The 18,619-nt window shown below is 36.7% G+C and overlaps 1 protein-coding gene across 1 annotated transcript in view; it reads right to left on the bottom strand.

The window, feature by feature from the left end:
* Positions 1-18,619, bottom strand: part of STPG2 (sperm tail PG-rich repeat containing 2) — a 308,430-nt gene that overhangs the window by 164,226 nt on the left and 125,585 nt on the right. The window contains exon 6 of the mRNA XM_030314485.1: positions 2,311-2,470. Coding sequence (XP_030170345.1) covers positions 2,311-2,470 — 160 coding nt within the window. The remainder of the gene's footprint in view (positions 1-2,310; positions 2,471-18,619) is intronic.

The raw sequence follows: 18,619 nt of genomic DNA, 5'->3' as shown, positions 1-18,619 counted from the left end.
TCTTTTGTTCAGCTTCATTATTTTTTATTATTTTTTCTTCTAGGTCACTAATTCATTCTTCTACTTCTTCCAGCTTGCTATTCATTACATGAAGCTCATTTCCAATCTCATTTATTGTATTCATTCTTTTTTTAAGTCTTTTATTACTGTAATAAGGGTCTATCTAATGTCTTCTATTCTTTTCTCAAGCCCAGTGAGTATCTTTATAATTGTTGCTTTAAATTCTCCATCAGGCGTGTGTGTGTGTGTGTGTGTGTGTGTGTGTGTAACATATATATATATGACATATATGTTAGATCTCTGGCTGTGGCCTTATCTTGTTCTTTCATTTGGAATAATTCCTCCATCTTGGCATCTTGTATAAGTCTCTGTCTTTTTCTCTGTTAGAAAAGACAGTTATGTCTCCTGCTCCTAAAAGTAATAGCCTTATGAAAAAGAGGTATGTAGTGTCTGTGGCATGGCACTTCAGTGAATGTCTCTGGTGTGTCCTGTGTGTGATCTATTATTCCATTTTGGCTGCTCTGTCCTTCAGGCCAGTCATCTGGAGAGGCTTTCTTTGCCTGCTGTGGGCAGTATTTGATCCCTGCATGAATGTGGCAAGTTTTAACTAGGTGTGCTCTGATCTGATTGTGAAATGAGATCTGACACCGACTCCACCAGAACTAAGGCCTTGCAGAACTTTCTAGTCAGGAGACATGGTACGGGCAGGGGCATCTGCTAGTCTTCTTAGGGAAGGGCTTGCCACACTGGGACTGAGGCAACCTTTACTGAGAAGGGCAGTCCCTCCAGAGCATGAGGGGTGGGGCTTGGTGTAAACAAGTTAGGCAGCCAGAAATACAGCCTATTTCTTAAAGAAGAGAAAGGATGTGGAGCACCTGGGTGGCTCAGTTCGTTGAGTGTCTGACATCAGCTCAGGTCATGATCTCACAGTTCATGAGTTCAAGCCCCATATTGGGCTCTGGGCTGACAGCTCAGAGCCTGGGCCCTGCTTTGGATTCTGTGTCTCCCTCTCTCTCTGCCCCTCCCCAACTCATGCTCTGTCTCGAAAATAAATAAAAAAGCATTTTTTTTAAAGTATGATTCGAAAGATAGAACCAAGAGCCCAAAAGGTAAAACAAAGGACCTTGGAAAATCATTACCATTGAGCCAAACTGGGCTCTAATCAAGAAAACGACAAATATACTTGGTTGGATTTTGGAATTGCTATAGGGCTATGACTACTATAGGCTTCCAGTTTTCTCTTTTCTGAATAGAAGCATCCAGTATGATTATCCTCTTTCTCCCATCACTGTGTTTTGGAATGTGTGGGACAGAGAATGTGTATCTTTAGTTCACAGCTCTTCTCACAAAGAAAAGTCATACTCAAAAGCTAATATAAAGTACTAAACCCACAAATTCTCACCTATAACTATACTGGACCTTAGATAACAAAATCCTGAACTTCAAGATTACATTCATAATTTCATGAGACTTTGGAGGCCTTGAGAAGGCATGTAGGACAACTGTAAATATTTTGTGGCCATAGGGTAGTCTACAGTAAATTAAAGATGGCCACAAATTCTTTGCTGCTCCTGTCATTGAGAGATGAAGTTTCAGGTTCTTCTGTTGCTCTGAGTAATTTGATTAACTAACAGAATGTGCTCTTTCTGACATTAGGCCATAAGAAGCATTGTACAATGCTGCCAGGTCCTATGGAGCCCTTAGCTACCAAATTAAAATACCAACTATCCTGGGGCAGCAATGCTGAAGTTATGCATGCACTCTGAATGAGTCTCATCTGAGCTCTGCCTCCCAGGCATCCCACAAAATAATAATATATAATTGAAAACTCTGTGTTTTTAAGCCACTAAGTTTGTTATGCAACAACACATAATTATATCTTAACATTTATATAAGTTATTTTTGTGCTGTATTCTTAATTCTGTATACAAGAATACCCAGCGAGAATACTAGAATATGTCATGGAATATCCTTAAAATAAAATTTTAACAAAAGTGCATATCATAAGTTAAATTACTGGCAGTGACCACATAGTTGACATATATGCACATCCATCAAGAGAAATTAGGAAATTTACTAAATAAAGAAAAACCATAGAAAATTACAATAATGATATGTAACATGTTAAATTGAAATCTTACTAAAATTGTACATTATTTTTCATCTATCTGTGTTTAGTATATAGTCAATACTATAAAAATGTGATTTAAAATGACAGCACAAACCACAGAACAAAAAAAATGTACTCTCTTGTTACGTCCATCTTGTTAAGAATATTAAGTTATATAAATACACGGATTAATTGCTAACCTGGCATTTCCTCTGTCTTGGAGTCCTGTGTGAATCGAGGAGCACTCTGACCAAATGGGGTATTTTTCAGTCCCGGTGTTTTCTTCAAGGAATTGAAAGCAGTTCGAGATTCATTATATGTGCCAGGAGCTGGGGTGATTGATTTCATAGGTACAAATCTCTGGTAAAGAACAGGAAAATATGCCAATGAGCAACTATAGTATATTTCAATATTTCATAAATTAAAAGCTGCCATCTTAGTAATATAACATCTGGAGTTTAATTAATTCTTAAAGGAGTGAAGAAAATATAGATGAATTAAGATCTTGTAACTATTAAATAGCATAAAATATATAGCTCTTAGTAAAATCATATATATATTAACATAGTAATGCATTATGTACTTTACTAAGCCAAATAGACTTTTTTGAAGGAAATTATCTCAACATGAGATTCTAGATGATAATGTATGGACAATCTTCACATTTATAAGATAAAAAATAAAAATCTATATGATCTAACATGATTTCTTTTATGTAATAAAATTATACAATTGACAAAGTTCCTCAACATATATATTCACTTAACTACACAATATCATTAAATATCTTTTTAAAAAATCTCAAATATAAGTGATATATAAATCCAATTTAGCTTATAATTTTAAAATTATTATATTACAAACATAAAAAGTTTATTATAAAGTTATAATATTTAACTTCTTAATAATATGTATCTATATGTATAACTGAACTCTTAAGAAATATAGCATTGTATAATCTTATTTTTTAACATTTTATTTGAAATAAATTTCAAATTTACAGAAAAAAATTGTACGAATAAAAATAAGGCAGAAAATACATGTATGTATGTTTACCCAGATTCACCCGTTGTTAACATGTTATGCCATTTGTTTTCATTTGCCCACACTCTTTGTTTCTCTCTCTTTATTTCACTACACCCATTCCTTCCTCTATGTGTCTCTCTGTGTGTCTTTCTATGTGCATGCACACACATACACACACACATGCAGTATCTATATATATAGAACCAGTCAATGGAAAGTTATATATGTCATGGCCCTTTACCCCTAAATACTTTGGTATGTATTTACCACGAATATGGATTTTTTTACATATCTGAAGTATAATTATCAACTTCAGTATATGTACAATTATATAATACTATTATCTAATCAACTATCAATATTCAAAACTGTCAGTTGATCTAATAATACCTCTAGTCCATTTTTCTCCTTCAGTATATAATCTAGTCTAGGTTCAGATATTGCTTTTAGCCTCTTTTAATGTAGGAACATTTCTAAAACCTTCCCTTGTGTTTTGTGACTTTGGAAGAATATAGCACCCCTCTTTTGTATAAAAGAACCTTCCTTAGTTGGGGCTTTTGTGATGCTTCCTCATGATTATATTCAGGTTATACATTTCTGGATAGCATACTAAATAGGTGATGTTGTAGCTTTCTGAGAGTATCATATCCAGAGGTACATGATGTCCTTGAATGTCAATGGTGATTTTAATTTTATAAAATTGAATACTCTCTCTATACTTATCAGTAAGCACTCAGCATTCTACTATAAGCAAGAGCTCTCTCTTCTCCCCCAATTATTCATTTATTTTTATCTATTTATGTATTTACTATCCATGTGGAAATATAAATGTCAGTTAAAACTATTGCGATTCACTACTGTGTTGTTGTTTTTTGTTTTGTTTTGTTTTGTTTTGTTTTTTTAACCAGTAGGGAGCCATTAAAGTTGGCTCACACATCCTTATGAGAAGTCATCATCTTTTTTTTTGAGATTTTTTTTTTAATTTCATGACATAAGAAGATGTTACAGGTTCATCTTCTACCTACTTTGCACAATCCCTGCTTCTTGGCTTATTTAACAGACAAAGCTAGAATATATATCTATATATCTATATCTATCTATACCTATTTCTATATTTATACACACACACATACTCAGGGATACATATACCCATATACATATATGTGCATATATATGCACATACATATACATATATATGTATTACAAATCATGAGTTCACATTTAAACCTTCAATTAAAATCTGTCCTTTCTCACCTCCCTCAATCCATATTTGTATGTACCTTCTTCCAACTGAAAACCCTGGTTCACGATATTGACTTTTCTGCTCAACTCTGTAATACAACAAGTTTCATGACTGCTTCACCCAAAGGTGTGTATTTGAATTGAAACCATACATTAAAATTTTTCTATTAAATTTATATATGTGAAAGTTCAGTTTAGTCTGAATTTTAAAAAATATTTTTCCGGGGCACCTGGGTGAGTCAGTCAGTGAAGCGTCCAACTCTTTTGACTTCAGCTCAGCTCATGATCTGGGTTCTTGAGTGCAAGGCCCGCATCAGGCTGTGCACTGACAGCATGAAGCCTGCTTAGGATTCTCTCCCTCCTCCCTCTCTCTCTGCCCCTACCCTGCTCACACTCTCAAAATAAATAAACTTTCAAAAATTGAAAAATTAAAAAAATAAATAAGTAAATAAATAAATAAATAATACTTTGCGAATGAATATGTGGAGTGTTAAAATGTAATCTTTGAGGACACACATATCTTTCAGAGAAGGTTCTGAAGGCTCTCTTGTGGAGGGTGGGGATAGATCATATCTACCACTGCCACTAGGGTCTTTATTTGTGATGCAGAGTGTATTTCACAGTAATCATATCACATTCTCCAGGGTATGCACTAAGGCAACTTGAAGATATCTAATATATTTCTATGGCAATTTAATACTATCAAACTTTTATAATGTGGCAGCTTCCAGATCAAAGTAGTTGTAATAATTATCCAACTGCACTATGTACAGCTCTATTTATTTTCTCTTAACTCAGGAATGTTATTAACCTTCAGATGACTACAGGTTACTACTTTGGAACTTAAGAGGCATCTCCTTAGAGACAATTAGATGGATTGCAGGTATATTTTGGAGACACAATTAACACAACTTTTTAATAAATTACAACTTTTTAATAAATTTTAATAAATTACAACTTTCTAATAAATTAATGTTGTGGTGAGGGGCAAGGAAGAATCAAGAATGAATACCAGATTTCTCCTTTGAGCAACTTGGTAGCACTTAAGGTACTACACAAAATGATTGTGTAAGAACAGGATACTTTGTGTGTGGGTGTGTGTGTGTGTACCTTTGATTTTTTTTTTAATATCATTATTACAACTAGATTCTCAGTTCTTATGCTATTTCTGTTCCTCTAATATATAGTCCTGATTTGATATCACTTGGCACCAATTATAATATTTTAAATATATTTTCAGAAATGGAAAAGAATATGATATCTGTTTTGTTTAAGGGGATGATGAAGAAAGCAATAATCATTCCGGGGTGAAAGATACGGAAGAGTTAAAACCAACAGGAATGACTGCTAGAGGTAGTGTTAGTGTTTAGTTAACTATGAATAGGTACATTAATGACTGATAGGAAAAGCAATAATGCAATTAACAAGGTACACTTAAAACACAAAATTTTTGATTTATAAAAATAAAAATGGATTATATATCTGAGATATCAGGGTTTTTTTGGCCATTTGTCTACTTTATTTATTTGTTTGTTTCAAGTTTTAATTTAATCTAATTAGTTAACATATCATGTAACATTGGTTTCAGGAGTAGAATGTATTGATTCATCACCTATAACACCCAGTGCTCATCACAGCAAGTGCTCTCCTTAATATCCATTACCCATCTAGTGCATCCTCCACCCACCTCCCTTCTACCAACCCTCAGTTTGTTCTCTATAGTTAAGAGTCTCTTATGGTTTGCCTTCCTCTCTCTCTTCTTTTTTCCCACTTCCCCAATGTTTATTTCTTTTGCTTCTTACATTCCACATGAGTGAAATCATATGGCATTTGACTTTCTCTGACTGACTTGTTTTGCTTAGCATAATACACTCTAGCTCCATCCACATCATTGCAAATGGCAAGATTTTATTTTCTTTTTTTTAACTTTTTTATGTTTCATTTATTTTTGAGAGAGAGAGAGAGAGAGACAGACAGACAGACAGACAGAGTGCAAGCAGAGGAGGGGCAGAGAGAGGGAGTCACAGAATCCTAAGTGGGCTCCAGGTTCTGAGCCGTCTGCACAGAGCCCGACATGGGGCTGGAGCTCATGAACTGCGAGATCATGACCTGAGCCGGCGTAGGACGCCCAACCAACTGATCCACTCAGGCGCCTCAAGATTTCACTTTCGTGATGGCTAAGTAATATTCCATTGTGTGTATGTGTGTATGTATGTGTGTGTGTGTGTGTGTGTGTGTGTGTATTCTTTATTCATCAGTCAATGGAAATTTGGGATCTTTCCATAATGTGGCTATTAATGATAATGCTGCTATAAACATCAGGGTGTATGCGCCTTTTGAATCAGTTCTTTTGTATCATTTGGGTAAATACCTAGAAGTGCAATTGCTGGATCATAGGGTAGTTCTATTTGGAGGAACCTCCATATCATTTTCCGGAGTGGCTATACCAGTTTGCATTGCCATCGACAGTGTAAGAGGGCTTCCCTTTTTCCACATCCTCAACATCTATTGTTTCCTGTGTTGTTAGTATTAGCCATTAAGACAGGAGTGAGGTGATATCTCATAGTTTTGTGTTGTATTTCCTCGATGATGAGTGATGTTGAGTATTTTTTCATGTGTCTGTTAACTATTCATATGTCTTCTTAGGGAAAAAAATGTCTATTCATTTCTGACCATTTCTTAAATAAATTATTTATTTTTGGAGTGTTGAGTTTGAGAAATTTTTTTATAGATTTTGGATACTAACCCTTTATCTGATATGTCACTCTCAAATATCTTCTCCCATTCTCTAGGTTGCCTTTTAGTTTTCTTGATTGTTTCCTTCACTGCAGAAAGTTTTATCTTGATGAAGTCCCAATAGTTCATTTTTTATTTTGTTTCCCTTATCTCCCTTATCTCCAGGTCAGAGCTTGAAACCTATGCTTTCCTACAGGATTTTGGTGGTTTCTTATTTCATATATAGGTCTTTTATCTGTTTTGAATTTATTTCTTTAATATGAAATTTATTGTCAAATTGGTTTCCATACAACACCCAGTGCTCATCCCAACAGGTGCCCTCCTCAATACCCTTCACCCACCCTCCCCTCCCTCCCACCCCCCATCAACCATCAGTTTGTTCTCAGTTTTTAACAGTCTCTTACATTTTGGCTCCCTGCCTCTCTAACCTTTTTCTTTCTTCCTTCCCCTCCTCCATGGTCTTCTGTTAAATTTCTCAGGATCCACATAGGAGTGAAAGCATATGATATCTGTCTTTCTCTGTATGGCTTATTTCACTTAGCATAACACTCTCCAGTTCCATCCACGTTGCTACAAAAGGCCATATTTCATTCTTTCTCATTGCCACGTAGTATTCCATTGTGTATATAAACTACAATTTCTTTATCCATCAGTTGATGGACATTTAGACTCTTTCCATAACTTGGCTATTGTTGAAAGTGCTGCTATAAACATTGGGGTACAAGTGCCCCTATGCATCAGTACTCCTGTATCCCTTGGGTAAATTTATAGCAGTGCTATTGCTGGGTCATAGGGTAGGTCTATTTTTAATTTTTTGAGGAACCTCCACACTGTTTTCCAGAGCAGCTGCGCCAGTTTGCATTCCCACCAACAGTGCAAGAGGGTTCCCATTTCTCCACATCCTCACCAGCGTCTATAGTCTCCTGACTTGTTCATTTTAGCCACTCTGACTGGCATGAAGTGGTATCTCAGTGTGGTTTTGATTTGTATTTCCCTAATGAGGAGTGATGTTGAGCATCTTTTCATGTGCCTATTGGCCATCTGGATGTCTTCTTTAGAGAAGTGTCTATTCATGTTTTCTGCCCAATTCTTCACTGGATTATTTGTTTTTTTTGAGTGTGGAGTTTGGTGAGCTCTTTATAGATTTTGGATACTAGCCCTTTGTCCAAAATGTCATTTACAAATATCTTTTCCCATTCCGTTGGCTGCCTTTTAGTTATGTTGATTGTTTCCTTTACAATGCAGAAAGTTTTTATCTTTATGAGGACCCAATTGTTCATTTTTGCTTTTAATTTCCTTGCCTTTGGGGATGTGTCAAGTAAGAAATTGCTCTGACTGAGGTCAGAGAGGTTTTTTCCTGCTTACTCCTCTAGGGTTTTGATGGTTTCCTGTCTCACATTCAGGTCCCTTATCCATTTTGAGTTTATTTTTGTGAATGGTGTGAAAAAGTGTTCTAGTTTCAACCTTCTGCATGTTGCTGTCCAGTTCTCCCAGCACCATTTGTTAAAGAGACTGTCTTTTTTCCATTCAGTATTCTTTCCTGCTTTGCCAAAGATTAGTTGGCCATACATTTGTGGGTCTAGTTCTGGAGTTTCTATTCTACTCCATTGGTCTATGTGTCTGTTTTTGTGCCAATACCATGCTGTCTTGATGATGACAGCTTTGTAGTAGAGGCTAAAGTCTGGGATTGTGATGCCTCCTGCTTTGGTCTTCTTCTTCAAAATTACTTTGGTTATTCAGGGCCTTTTGTGGTTCCATAAAAATTTTAGGTTTGCTTATTCTAGCTTCAAGAAGAATGCTGGTGCAATTTTGTTTGGGATTGTATTGAATACGTAGATAGCTTTGGGTAGTATTGACATTTTAACAATATTTATTCTTCCAACCCATGAGCATGGAATGTTTTTCCATTTCTTTATATCTTCTTCAATTTCCTTCATAAGCTTTCTATAGTTTTCAGCATACAGATCTTTTACATCTTTGGTTAGGTTTATTCCTAGGTATTCTATGCTTCCTGGTGCAGTTGTGAATGGGATCAGTTTCTTTGTTTTTCTGTTGCTTCGTTGTTACTGTATAAGAATGCAACTGACTCTGTACATTAATTTTGTATCCTGCGACTTTGCTGAATTCATGTATTAGTTCTAGCAGACTTTTGGTGGAGTCTATCAGGTTGTCCATGTATAATATCATGTCATCTGCAAAAAGTGAGACCTTGACTTCATCTTTGCCAATTTTGATGCCTTTGATTTCCTTTTGTTGTCTGATTGCTGATGCTAGCACTTCCAACACTATGTTAAACAACAGTGGTGAGAGTGGACATCCCTGTCGTGTTCCTGATCTCAGGGAAAAAGCTCTCAGTTTTTCCCCATTGAGGAGGATATTAGCTGTGGGCTTTTCATAAATGGCTTTTATGATGTTTAAGTATGTTCCTTCTAACCCGACTTTCTCGAGGGTTTTTATTAAGAAAGGATGCTGAATTTTGTCAAATGCTTTTTCTGCATCGATTGACAGGATCATATGGTTCTTTTCTTTTATTAATGTGATGTATCACGTTGATTGATTTGCAAATGTTGAACCAGCCCTGCATCCCAGGAATGAATCCCACTTGATCATGGTAAATAATTCTTCTTATAAGCTGTTGAATTCTATTTGCTAGTATCTTACTGAGAATTTTTGCATCCATATTCATCAGGGATATTGGCCTGTAGTTCTCTTTTTTTACTGGGTCTCTGTCTGGTTTAGGAATCAAAGTAATACTGGCTACATAGAATGATTCTGGAAGATTTCCTTCCCTTTCTATTTTTTGGAATAGCTTGAGAAGGATAGGTATTATCTCTGCTTTAAACATCTGGTAGAACTCCCCTGGGAAGCCATCTGGTCCTGGACTCTTATTTGTTGGGAGATTTTTGATAACTGATTCAGTTTCTTCGCTGGTTATGGGTCTGTTCAAGCTTTCCACTTCCTCCTGTTTGAGTTTTGGAAGTGTGTGGGTGTTTAGGAATTTGTCCATTTCTTCCAGGTTGTCCAGTTTGTTGGCATATAATCTTTCATAGTATTCCTCGATAATTGCTTGTATTTCTGAGGGATTGGTTGTAATAAGTATATTTTCATTCATGATTTTATCTATTTGGGTCATCTCCCTTTTCTTTTTGAGAAGCCTGGCTGGAGGTTTATCAATTTCATTTATTTTTTCAAAAAACCAACTCTTGGTTTCGTTGATCTGCTCTACAGTTTTTTTAGATTCTATATTGTTTATTTCTGCTCTGTCCCTATTATTTCTCTTCTTCTGCTGGATTTGGGGTGTCTTTGCTGTTCGGCTTCTATTTCCTTTAGGTGTGCTGTTAGATTTTGTATTTGGGATTTTTCTTGTTTCTTGAGATAGTCCTGGACTGCAATGTATTTTCCTCTCGGGACTGACTTCGCTGCATCCCAAAGCATTTGCATTGGTGTATTTTCATCTTCATTTGTTTCCATATATTTTTTAATTTCTTCTCTAATTGCCTGGTTGACCCATTCATTCTTTAGTAGGGTGTTCTTTAACCTCCATGCTTTTGGAGGTTTTTCAGACTTTTTCCTATGGTTGATTTCAAGTTTCATAGCACTGCGGTCTGAAAGTGTGCATGGTATGATCTCAATTCTTGTATACTTATGAAGGGCTGTTTTGTGACCCAGTATGTGATCTATCTTGGAGAATGTTCCATGTGCACTCAAGAAGAAAGTATATTCTGTTGCTTTGGGATGCAGAGTTCTAAATATATCTGTCAAGTCCATCTGATCCAATGTATTATTCAGGGCCCTTGTTCCTTTATTGATCCTGTGTCTAGGTGATCTATCCATTGTTGTAAGTGGAGTATTAAAGTCCCCTGCAATTACCACAGTCTTATCAATAAGGTTGCTTATGTTTGTGAGTAATTGTTTTATATATTTGGGGGCTCCCGTATTTGGCGCATAGACATTTATAATTGTTAGCTCTTCCTGATGGATAGACCCTGTGATTATTATATAATGCCCTTCTTCATCTCTTGTTACAGCATTTAATTTAAAGTCTAGTTTATCTGATATAAGTATGGCTACTCCAGCTTTCTTTTGACCTCCAGTAGCATGATAGGTAGTTCTCCATCCCCTCACTTTCAATCTGAAGGTGTCCTCAGGTCTAAAATGAGTCTCCTGTAGACAGCAAATAGATGGGTCTTGTGTTTTTATCCATTCTGATACCCTATGTCTTTTGGTTGGAGCATTTAGTCCATTTACATTCAGTGTTATTATAGAAAGATATGGGTTTAGAGTCATTGTGAGGTCTGTAGGTTTCATGCTTGTAGTGATGTCTCTGGTGCTTTGTGGTCCATGCAACATTTCATTCACAGAATCCCCCTTAGGATATCTTGTAGGGCTGGTTTAGTGGTGATGAATTCCTTCAGTTTTTGTTTGTTTGGGAAGACCTTTATCTCTCCTATTCTGAATGACAGACTTGCTGGATAAAGTATTCTCGGCTGCATATTTTTTCTGTTCATCACATTGAAGATTTCCTGCCATTCCTTTCTGGCCTGCCAAGTTTCAGTAGATAGGTCTGTCACTACTCTTATGGGTCTCCCTTTATAGGTTAGAGCATGTTTATCCCTAGCTGCTTTCAGAATTTTCTCTTTATCCTTGTATTTTTCCAGTTTCACTATGATATGTCATGCAGAAGATCGATTCAAGTTACGTCTGAAGGGAGTTCTTGTGTCTCTTGGATTTCAATGCCTTTTTCCTTCCCCAGATCAGGGAAATTCTCAGCTATGATGTGTTCAAGTACACCTTCAGCCCCTCTCTCTCTCTCTTTCTCTTCTGGAATTCTTATTATACGGATATTGTTCCATTTGATTGCATCACTTAGTTATCTATTTCTCCCCTCATACTCCTGGATTTTTTTATCTTTTTATCAGCTTCTTCTTTTTCCATATTTTAATCTTCTAATTCACCTATTCTCTCCTCTGCCTCTTCAATCTGAGCTGTGGTCGCCTCCATTTTATTTTGCACCTCATTTTTAGCATTTTTTAGCTCCTCATGACTATTTCTTAGTCCCTTGATCTCTGTAGCAATAGATTCTCTGCTGTCCTCTCTACTTTTTTCAAGCCCAGCGATTAATTTTATGACTATTATTCTAGATTCTTGTTCCATTATATTGCTTAAGTCGTTTTTGATCAATTCGTTAGCTGTGGCTACTTCCTGGAGTTTCTTTTGAGGAGAGTTCTTCCATTTTGTCATTTTGGATAGTCCCTGGGGTGGCCAAACTGCAGGGCACTCCCCCTGTGCTGTCTGGAGTAACTTGTGTTGGTGGGTGGGGCTGCAGTCAGACCCCATGTCTGCCCCCAGCCCACCGCTGAGGCCACAGTCAGACTGGGTGTACCTTATCTTCCCCTCTCCCAAGGGTAGGACTCACTGTGGAGTGGTGTGGCCTCTGTCTGGATTACTTGCACACTGCCAGGCTTGTGGTGCTGCTTCAATGGGATCTGGTATATCGGCCCGGGTGGATCTGCAAGGTGCACAGGGGTGGGAGGGGCAGGCCTAGTTCATTTTGCCATTGGTGGTCCCCTGTGGGAGGGGCCCTGCAGCAGCGGGAGGGAGGCAGACCAGTCGGAGGGATGGATCCACAGAAGCACAGCATTGGGTGTTTGTGCAGTGCAAGCAGTGATGGGTACTGCTTCCCTTTGGGGGAGAAGATGGCAGCATAGGAGGGCGCTGGGCTCACCCCGTCCTGCTGATCACTTAGATTCCACCCACACCTGCCTAAATAACCCAGAAAACTGTGAGAAGACTAGCAGAATGGACTCTCCAGAGCCAAGTGTAGACAAGAGGCCCACGGAAGAGCGTAGGAAGGTCGGAGAGGCGGTGCACGCTACACGGACTGGCAAGAGGGAGCCAGGCGGTGGAGGGGCAGCTTGCCTGGCAAGGCAGAGTCCCTGAGTCTGGCTTGCAAAAGTGGAGGGTCCGGACTCAGTGAGTTCTGACAGCCAGCGGAACTTAACATCTGGGAAGTTAAAAGTCAACAGCTCTGCTTGGAGAGCAGGAGGGCGAGAGGACACTGGGAGGGAGAGGTGTTGAGCCCTGTAAGACAGAGTTCAGCTAGGCAGGGAACAAAGGCGCTGGCAAGCACCATCTCCCTCTCCCACCCCCCAGCTGAATTTATTTTTGTGTATGGTGTAAGAGTGAGGTCCAGTTTCATTCTTCTGCATGTTGCTGTACAGTTTTCCCAACACCACTTGTTAAAGAGACTCTTTTTTCCATTGGACATTCTTCCCTGCTTTGTTGAAGATTAGTTGACCTTATAGTTGTGGGTCCATTTCTGGGTTTCCTATTCTGTTCCACTGATATATGTGTCTGTTCTTGTGCCAGTACCATACTGTCTTGCTAATTACACCTTTATAATACAGCTTGAAGTCCAAAATTGTGATACCTCCAGTTTGGTTTTCTTTTTCAAGATTGCTTTGAGTATTCAGGATTTTTTGTGGTTTCATACAAATTTTAGGATTGTTTGTTCAAGTTCTGTGAAAAATGTTGGTGGTATTTTGATAAGAATTGCATTAAATGTATAGATTGCTTTGGTTAGTATAGACATTTTCACAATATTTGTTCTTCTCATCCATGAGCATGGAATGTTTTTTCATTTTTTTTGTGTCCTCGTCAATTTGTTTCACAAGTGTTTTATAGTTTTCAGAGTACAGATCTTTTACCTCTTTGGTTAGGTTTATTCCAAAGTATCTTATGATTTTGGTGCAACTGCAAATATGACTGATTCATTGATTTCTCTTTCTGCTGCTCATTGGTATAGAGAAATGCATCTGATTTCTGTATGTTGATTTTTTATCCTGCAGCATTAGTGATTTTGTGTATCAGGTCTAGCAATTTTTTGGTGGAATCTGTCAGGTTTTCTATATAGAATATCATGTCTGAAAACAGTGAAAGTTTGAATTCTTTCTGGCTGATTTGGATAACTTTTATTTCTTTGTGTTGTCTGATTGCTGATGCTAGAACTTCCAGTACTATGTGAATAACCGTGGAACTCTCAGTTTTTCCCCAATGAAGATGATATCAGCAATGGGTCTTTTGTATATTGTCTTTATGATGTTGAGGTATGTTCCCTCTATCCCTACTTTGTTGAGGGTTTTTATCATGAGTGGATACTGTATTCTGTCAAATGTTATTTCTGCATTTATTGAGAGGATCATATGGTTCTTACCCTTTTTTTAATTAATGCAGTGTATCATGTTGATTAATTTGTTAATACTGAACCACCATTGCAGCCCCAGAGTAAACCCCACTTGATCATGGTGAATGACTTTTTTAATATACCGTTGGATTGATTTCCCAGTATCTTGTTCAGAATTTTACATCCATTTTCTCAAGGATGTTGGCCTATAATTCTTTATTTTAGTGAGGTTTTTATCTAGTTTTGGAATCAAGGTAATGCTGGCCTCATAGAATGAGTTTGGAAGTTTTCCTTCTATTTATATTTTTTGGAATAATTTGAGAATATGTATTAAATCTTCTTTAATGTTTGGTAGAATTCACCTGGGAAGTCATCTAGCCCTGGACTTTTGTTTGTTGGGAGATTTTTGATTACTGATTCAATTTTTTTGTTTGTTATTGGTCTGTTCAAATTTTCTATTTCTCCCTGTTTCAGTTTCAGCAGGTTATATGTTTCTAAGATTTATCCATTTCTTCTAGATTGCTCAATTTGTTGGCATATAATTTTTCATAATATTCTCTTATAACTGTTTGTATTTCTGTGGGTGTTAGTTGTGATCTCTCCTCTCTCATTTGTGATTTTATTTATTTGGGTCCTTTTCTCATTTCTTTGTGATAAGTCTGCCTAGGTGTTTATAAATTTTATTAATTCTTCAAAGAACCATCTCCTAATTTCATTGATCTGTTAACTGGTGGGGGTTTTTTGTTTGTTTGTTTCTATATCATTTATTTCTGCTATAATCTTTATTATTTCCCTTCTTCTGCTGGCTTTAGGCTTCATTTGTTGCTCCTTTTCTAGCTTTTTTAGGTATAAGGTGAGGTTGTGTATTTGAGGTTGTGAGGTTGTGATTCTTGAGATAAGCCTGTATTGCTATATACTTACCTCTTATGACCATTTTGATGCATCCCAAAGGTTTTGGACTGTCACGTTTTCAATTTCATTTGCTTCCATATATTTTGTATTTCTCTTTAATTTCATGATTAACTCATTCATTCTTTAGTAGGATAGTGTTTAACCTCCATGTATTTGTTGTTTTAACAGTTATTTTTCTTGTGATTGACTTCATTTTTCATAGCTTTGTGGTTGAAAAATATGCATACTATGATCTCTATCTTTTTGTGCATATTGAAGCCTGAATCTGTCCCCATATGTGATATTTTCTGCAGAGTATCTTTGTGCACTCAAACTAAATGTGTATTCTGCTGCTCTATGATGAAATATTCTGAATATATCTATCAAGTCCATTGGGTACAGTGTGTCATTCAAAGCCATTGTTTCCTCCTTGATTTTCTGCTTGGATGAATTGTCTATTGGTGTAAGTGGGGTGTTAATGTTCTCTACTGTTATTGTATTGTAATCGATGAATTTATGTTTGTTATTAATTGATTTATATATTTGGCTGCTTCCACATGGAAGCATAAATAATTATATTTGTTAGGTCTTCTTGTTGGATAGACCCTTTTTTTATGATATAGTGCCCTTCTTCATCTCTTGCTCTGTTTTCGGGTTAAAATCTAGTTTGTCTGATATATATATGGCTACTCTGGTTTTTTTCACATCCATTAGCATGATAAATGGTTCATTCTCTCATTTTCAATCTGTAGGTGTCTTTAGGTCTAAAGTGAGTCTCTTGGGGCATCTGGGTGGCTCAATCAGTTAAACGTCCAACTTCAGGTCATTTCTCATGGTTTGGGGGTTCAAGCCCCACCTCAGGCTCTGTGCTGGCAGCTCAGAGCCTGGAGCCTACTTCAGATTCTGTGTCTCCCTCTCTCTCTTCCCCTTCCCTTCTTGCTCGCTCTCTCTCTCTCAAAAAAAATAAATAAGCATTAAAAAAAATTAGAGACAAAAGGCCAAGATGACAGAGTAGCATGGAAGTTCTCAGCTTCCCTCATCCTGAAATGAAACTACATCAGCATGAAGTGAGTCTAGATTTTAAAATAAAGACTGTAACAAGAGATGAAGAAGAGCATTATATCACAACCAAAGGGGTCTATCCACCAAGAAGATCTAACAATTGTAAATATTTATGCCCCCAACATGAAGGAACCCAATATATAAATCAATTGATCACAAACATACAGAAGTTCATTGATAATAATACCATAATAGTAGGGGACTTCAACACCCCACTTACAACAATGGACAGATCATCTAAACAGAAAATCGACAAGGAAACAATGGCTTTGAATGACTCACTAGACAGGATGGACATAACAGATATATTCAGAACATTTCATCTTAAAGCAGCAGAATACACATTATTCTCCTGTGCACATGGAACATTCTCTAGAATAGATCACATACTGGGACACAAATCAGCCCTCAACAAGTACAAAAAGATCAAGATCATACCTTGCATATCTTCAGACCACAGCACTATGATACTCAAAATCAACCACAAAAAAAAACTTTGGAAGTGCCATGAACACTTGGAAATTAAAGAACATCCTTCTAAAAAATGAATGGGTTAACCAAGAAATTAAAGAGTAAATTAAAAAGTACATGGAAGCCAATGAAAATGAAAACATGACAGTCCCAACTGGGATGCAGCAAAGACGGTAATAAGAGGGAAGTATATAGCAATCCAGGCCTTCCTAAAGAAGGAAGAAATTTCTCAGATACACAATCTGACCTTACACCATAAAGAGCTAGAAAAAGAATAGCAAATAAAGCCCAAAACCAGAAGAAGACAGGAAATAATAAAGATTAGAGAGCAGAAATACAAACAATAATAAGAGAATCTTATGAGAAGTTATATGCCAATAAATTGGGCAATCTGGAAGAATGGACAAATTCTTAGAAACATATAAACTACCAAAACTGAAACAAGAAGTCATAGAAAATTTGAACAAATCTATAACCATTAAATTAATTGAATTAATAATCATAATCAAAAATTTTTCAACAAACAAGAGTCCAGGGCCAGAAGGCTTTCCAGGGGAATTCTACAAAATATTTAAAGAAGAGTTAATACTTATTCTTTGGAAGCTGTTCCAAAGAATAGAAATGGCAGGAAAACTTCCAAAATCATGCTATGAGTCCAGCATTACCTTGATTCCAAAAGCAGACAAAGATCACAATAAAAAGAATAACTATAGACCAATTTCCCTGATGAACATGGATGCAAAAATTCTCACCAGGATACTAGCAAACTGAATCTAACAATACAGTAAAAGAAGTATTCACCACAATCAAGTGGGTTTTATTCCTGGGATGCAGGGCTGGTACAATATCCACAAATCAATCAATATCATACATCACATTAAAAAGAAAGAATAAGAACCACATGAACCTCTCAATAGATGCAGAGAAAGCAACTGACAAAATACAGCATCCTTTCTTGATAAAATCCTCAAGAAAAATACCCACCACTAATTTTATATTCAATGGGGAAAAACTGAGAGCATTCCTCCTAAGGTCAGGAACATGACAAGGATGTCCACTCTCACCACTGTTATTCAGCATAGTGTTAGAAGTCCTAGCCTCAGCATTCAGACAACACAAAGAAAGAAAAGCCATCCAAATCAGCAAGGAGAAAGTCGAACTTTCACTCTTCACAGACTACAGGATACTCTATGTGGAAAACCCAAAAGATTCTACCAAAAAACTGCTAGAACTGATCCATGAATTCAGCAGTCACAGGATATAAAATCAATGCACAGAAATCCATTGCATTTCTATACACCAATAATGAAGCAGCAGAAAAAAAATCAAGGAATCAACCCCTTTTACAACTGCAGCAAGTAACATAAAATGCCCAGGAATAAACTTAACCAAAGAGGTGAAAAAGCTATACACTAAAAACTATAGAGAGTTTATGAAAGAAATTGAAGAAGACACAAAAAAATGGAAAAACATTCCATGTTCATGGATTGGAAGAACAAATATTGTTAAAATGTTGATACTACCTAAAGTAATCTACATATTAAATGCAATGCCTATCAAAATAACACCAGCATTTTTCACAGAGCCAGAACAAACAATTCTAAAATTTGTATGGAACCAGAAAACACCCCAAATAGCCAAAGCAATCCTGAAAAAGAAAACCAAAGCTCAAGGCATTACAATTCCGACTTCAAGTTGTATTACAAATCTGTAATCATCAAGACGGTATGGTACTGGCAGAAAAACAGACACATAAATCAATGGAACAGAGTAGAGAACCCAGAAATGGCCCCACGAACATATGGCCAACTAATCTTTGACAAATCAGAAAAGAATATCCAATGGAATAAAGACAGTCTCTTCAGCAAGTGGTGCTGGGAAAACTGGACAGCGACATG

This window comes from Lynx canadensis, chromosome B1 (genome assembly GCF_007474595.2).
Source record: "Lynx canadensis isolate LIC74 chromosome B1, mLynCan4.pri.v2, whole genome shotgun sequence".
NCBI lineage: Eukaryota > Metazoa > Chordata > Mammalia > Carnivora > Felidae > Lynx > Lynx canadensis.
The sequence above is the reverse complement of the archived record's forward strand: the minus strand, read 5'-3'. Positions and strand labels throughout refer to the sequence as shown.